At 34.4% G+C, this 6,000-nt stretch overlaps 1 protein-coding gene across 1 annotated transcript in view; it reads right to left on the bottom strand.

Annotated features, from left to right (window-relative positions):
* Positions 1–4,385: 4,385 nt before the first annotated feature.
* Positions 4,386–6,000, bottom strand: part of CEP152 (centrosomal protein 152) — a 74,584-nt gene continuing 72,969 nt past the window's right edge. Inside the window, 1 exon segment of the mRNA XM_017872775.1 lies at positions 4,386–5,721. Within this exon segment, the coding sequence (XP_017728264.1) occupies positions 4,700–5,721 (1,022 nt within the window). The 3' untranslated portion in view covers positions 4,386–4,699.

Below are 6,000 nucleotides of genomic sequence, written 5' to 3'. Positions count from 1 at the left end.
GGTAAGCATATTAATATATATGAAAGCCCCAGAAAGAGGAAACAAGGGCTGAAAAAAATAATTGAAGAAATACTGGCCAAAAAACTGCCTAAATTTTATTAAAAGGATAAATCTAGAAATCCTAGAAACTCAACAGACTCTAAGTAGGATAAACACAAATTCAGACCTAGATACACCATGCTCAGACTGTTGAAAGCCAAAGAGAAAATCTTAAAAACAGTATAAGAAAAACAATTCATCATATATAAAGAACAACAGAATTAACAGTTATCCTTTCATCATGAATAGTGGTAACATAAGGCAGGGGAATGACATATTCAAAATGCTGGAGGAAAAAAGTCAACCAAGAACTCTAAATATATCACATACTGTCCTTCAAATATAAATTTGAAATATATTCCAAAATCAACAAAGACTGACAGAATCTGTTGCTGGAATACTTGCCTTACTTGGAATACTAAAGGAAGTACTACAGATGAAAGGAAATGACAACAGACCTGGCAACTAGAATCCATGGGAACAAAGAAAGAGCAGCAGCAATGATTACCACATCGGTAAATATAAAGGACTATAAATATACTTTTCTTCTTCTCTTAAATTCTTTAGAAGACATATTGCCTTATTGTATAAAGCAATAATTATAACATGGTAATATATATATATACACATATATACATATGTAAGACATAATAGCACAAAGGAGGGGCAAGGAAATGAAGCTAACCTGGGGCAAAGTTGCTATATTGTATTAGAAGTTAGTCAATATTCATGTGAAGTAGGCCGTAATAAGTTAAGATACCTATAATAATAAGTAGAGACACCACTTAGAAAAACAGCTAAAAAAATAGGTTTAAAAAACTAAAATGGTACCCTCATAAATATTTGTTTAATGCAGAAGAAGGCAATAAAAGAGCAATTCAATAACAAAAGATACACAGTAACCAAATAGCAAAATGGAAAATGCAAACCTAACAAAATTATAGTAAATTTTAATGCACCTAAAAACTCCAATCAAAGCTTCTTTGACAAAAAAAAAAAAAAAAAAGCAACATCCAGCAATATACTGTCTTCCAGAGACTCACTTCAAATTAAAAGACACAAATGGGTTACAAGGAAAAAAACAGAAAGACACACCATGCAAACAGTAATCATAAGAGAGCTGGAGTGGTTGTAGTAATTACAGACAAAACGGACTTTAAAACAAGAAATACAGTAGATACAAAGAGGGATATTTTAAAATAATAAAGGGCCAATTCATCTGAAAGGTATAACAGATATAAAGGTATATATACCTAACAACAAAGCTTCAAAATACATGAAGCAAGAACTCACAGAATTGAAAGAAAAAACAGTTTAACAATTATAGCCAGAGATCACTCTTAATAACCAGTTGAACAAATAGGAATAAAATCAGCAAGGCTATAACAGACTTGAACAATGCTATCAACCAACTTAACTGACATATTTGAACACTCCATCCAAAAAGAGCAGAATATACATTCTTTTCAGGTGCAAGTGAAACATTCCAGAATAGGCCATACGCCAGGCCATAAAACAAGTCTCAAGAAATTTAAAAGGATGGAAATCATTCAAAGTATATTCTCTGAAAACAAGTAAATTAAAAATAAATAGGAAACTTTGAAAATCTGTAATTCTACGAAACGAAGTAACATACTTCTAAATAATTTGTGGGTCAAAATAAAAATCACAAGGGAAGTTTGAAAACATTTTGAACTAAATGAAAACAACAATACAACATATCGAAACATATAAGGCGCAACTTAAACATTGCTTTGAGAGAAATTCAAAGCTTTATACATCTACACCAATAGAGAACAGTTTCATATCAATAACCTAAACTTTCACTTTAAGAATAGATAAAGGGCCAGGCATGGTGGCTCACGCCTGTAATCCCAGCACTTTGAGAGGCTGAGGTGGGCGGATCACTTGAGGTCAGGAGTTCAAGAAGAGCCTTGCCAATATAGTGAAACCACGTCTCTACTAAAAATACAAAAGTTAGCTGGGCATGGTGGCACACGTCTGTAGTCCCAGCTACTCGAGAGGCTGAGGCAGGAGAATTGCTTGAACCCAGGAGACAGAGGTTGCAATGAGCCAAGATCACGCCACTGCACTCCAGCCTGGTGACAGAGCAAGTCTCCATCTCAAAAATAAATAAATTAAAAAAAAAAAAAAAAAAAAAAAAAGAAGAGTTAACTAGACATAAAGCAAGCAGAAGGAAGAGGGAAAATCGATGAAATTGGAAACAGAAAACAAGAGAAAAGAGAAGAACCCAAAAGTTCTTTGGGGGAAAACAAATCAACAAATCTGATAAACCTTTCGATAGACTAAGAAAAAAATGAGATGACACAGAATACCAAAATCAGGAATGAAAGGGGGACATCATTATCAAGCCTACTGAAATTAAAGGATTATGAGAATACTATGGCCAAGTGTGTCAACAAATGAGACAATTTAGATAAAACAGCCAAATTCCTCCAAAACCAAAAACTACCAAAACTAACTAAAGAAAAAATGGAAATTATGAATAGCTCTATAATAAGAAAATACATTACTCAAAATGCACACTCCTGTACCACCCCCAACACCAGCCCAGGCTAGATGCCTTCACCTAGTAAACTCCATCCAATATACAAAGAAGAAATAATACCAATACTCACCAATTCTTTCAGAAAACAGAGGCAAGGCAACACTTTCCAACTAATCCTATGGGATTGGTATTACCCTTTTACCAAAGGAAGACAGAGAGCATGGGAAAACAAGTGGTCAATATCCCTCATGATCATACACATGAAAATCTTTAACATAGTATAAAATAAAATAAAAATCCAGCAACATTAAAAAAAGGACTAAATATCACGACAAAGTGGGATTTATGTGATCATGATATCTACAGGGTTCCTGCCTCCTTTTTGTTCTGCCATGACCTTTCAAACCAATGTACATCACTAGTCATTGTTTGGTTGTGTAGTCCCTTAATTTGCACACTAATAAGTTGATACCTTCATATTTATCAATTTATCATAATAGAATTAGGTTACTTTATGACATACACCCTATACCACACCCTATCTCCAACCAATTGGATGTAGGATATATGACATAAAGTAACTTAATCCTATTGAGATTATAACTATCAAAAAAGATTGAGGATACTCTAAAAGGAGAAGAAAGCAAGAGGACTTCCAATTTCAACCTTAATGTTGAGAGTTTAAATAACTGACATAGATTTTGAACCAAGTGGAAAAGGTAGGTGAGCAATGAGCTTAGATTCTAAGTTTAGTAAAAACCAGGGCTTAAAACAATCAAGCACCAACTAGATCCATAGTGAGCATAAACTTGGCTGCTCTAGAGTTTTTTTCTAGAGTGAGAGATGACAGCCTAACTGTTGGAGAAGGGGCACTGTATCTTCAGGAATACAAGTGAGACTTTGACAAGATGGTTTGTTCCTTACTATAGCTGTATGTAAATTCAAGCACTGAAGTCCAGGGCCAATTTTTAGACTTATTTATCCCTAGTCAAGAGTTAAGGTGACAGAGCTTTCCAAGTCCAAACAGTTTTCCTTCTAGGTTCTTGCTTTTAGAGATGGTTATCAGGAGGCGGAGGATGCATCTTGCCATCACCCCATCACCACCTAAGTTATCTGGCTCTGGGTGGAAAAATACACTACATTAGCCCCCAAATACAATCCATAATATAGTAGGTGTGGGATATGTGAGAGAAAGTTATAGTTAACTGTTTTCGGAAGCACTTGCATACAACTAAATGTTCATATCCATCGCTAGGATCTGAAAAAGGATTCACCTAAAAACAATGATATTTAGGTAGTCATTCATTTCTGCAAGTATTCTTCAGTTTAGAATTATAACCTTTAACCTACAGCATTAATTAGCCAGTTCTGCACTATAAATGAATGCAAAACTCTAATCGTTTTACATTTTTTGCTACATGACAAAACTTATCTCCATTTTTCAAAAGGTCGTATTTCAGATGAAAAAACAAATGTGAAGCCATAAAAGAGACAAAGTTTTTGGATGTCACAGGTGATCTGAAATAATGCAAGAACTAAAAAAATTCAGACTAATATTTAAATAATAAAACCAGGACACAGCTACGTATTTTGTAGTAAACCCTAGAAAAAATCTTTTCTCTAACTGAAAACAAAGATCAAAATTTTGAGTAGATATTTCCAGGAAAAGTCTATATAGATTAAGTTTATAGTCTCATTAAACATGACTAATTTCAAAAACCAAATCTGACAAATACATACAAATAATCCAAATTTGTGGGTTTTTTTCTGGGTGAATTTCAAACATGATGCCAATATGACGTTTCTGTATTCTGAACTACAAAATAATTCATAACAATTCTATAGACCATATGCAAGTTTATTTAAATAAGTTAACACTGCAGAGTGAGTCGATTTATAAGTATAAAAATAGATGGTTTAGCAACCAAAAGTAAGCACCACACAAAAGCAGATTATACATACACCATCAGGCCTTTGGAATATTAAGGCAATATAAATATCTCAAGTAATTTTAGGAGAATGCTTTACTCATATAACAGATGTTATTAAAACATCTCAAAAGAGGCAGGGCTCACAACTTTTTTCCGTATGAGGTCTTCCCTTCCATTTTTCTTAATATATTAATGATTCTTCTTAAATACTGTACCATAATTAGTCTAGATTAACAAATGGGCTATCAAAGCCACTATCTTGTTGGCTAGATAGTGGAACAATTAATTTTCTTGAAGGCTGCGGACACACTGAAGATGGTAATGTACTGCTCAGTTTTTTTAAATCTGACTTTAATCCATCAGCCTTATGATGAGATGGGTGTCCACGAGTCACACTGATCTTTCCTGGCTCCAAATACGTGGTTTCTTCTGACAGGTATGGAGTTTGATCATGCTGACATTTCATTGTTTGACAAATCATATTACTCTTCTCCGTGTCTGAAAGATAACCGGATGGTAAAAACTGTTTGGAATTAACAGATTCATTTGGTATTTCCAAAGTTCCTTGTGGCCTACCATGTACAAATGATGCTTCACGACTGTCAAAGGATAAGGTTGCACTGCTGGAAGGCCAGCCCAAGCAGTCACTAAGCTCCCCTCCATCTTTTACTGGAGGTTCCTGAACATCCAAACCTTGACTTTTCTTGGATGCAGCATTTTCACTTTCCATGAGTGGATTGCATTTATATACTTTTAAACCAAGTCTTTCATTAGAATCGCGAAAGGTTATATGCATGCATCCTGATTCAGAAGGACTAGGGGTACATCTAGGTGAGGGTTTATTTCCTAAGGTTCCAAGAAAGGGGTACGCAGCTGAATGTGGAAGTGATTCAGAACCATTATCACTGAGTAGGTCTTTCTTCTTGTGCAAACCAAAGCCTCCTTCACCTTCGCAAGGAACAAACTCAGGAGAAACATTCCTTGGCAAACTGTGTAGGTGCTTGCAACTACCATCCCCAAACTGGAATTCCAAATGTGTCTCTTTGGATCCCACATGCTTTATGCTCCGATGCTCTGAGTTCTCTAACAGTCTTTGTAAGTTACAAGCTGCCCTCCTCTTGGGAGCTTGTTCACACACACTTCTGGTGATGGTGTTTACACTATTTGATTTGCTTTCAATACAACATGGTATTTTCTGATTCACATCATTTCTTTGTGATTTTTCAACTCCAATCAGCATCTCTGAAGTTAGGGGCAGTGCAAGGAAACACGAAATTAAGAGAAAATTAATATTTAAAGGGAAGATTCATCCTTGAACCAAAAAATAAAAAAAAAAAAATTAAAAATAAGAAAAAAATGTATGTTTTTATATTGTATTCCCAAAGAATGCTTATAATCTGTAATCATTCTTAAAGAAAATACATCAATGCTGGATATGAGAAAATATTCTTTTACATATATCCACTAGATAAAGCTTGGTAATTTTGTTACTAAAATCTGACATATTATTATTACTGCTAT

The sequence above is a fragment of the Rhinopithecus bieti genome, unplaced genomic scaffold (genome assembly GCF_001698545.2).
Source record: "Rhinopithecus bieti isolate Rb0 unplaced genomic scaffold, ASM169854v2 scaffold_6945, whole genome shotgun sequence".
NCBI lineage: Eukaryota > Metazoa > Chordata > Mammalia > Primates > Cercopithecidae > Rhinopithecus > Rhinopithecus bieti.
Note: the sequence above shows the minus strand (reverse complement) of the source record. Positions and strands in the feature narration are given on the sequence as shown.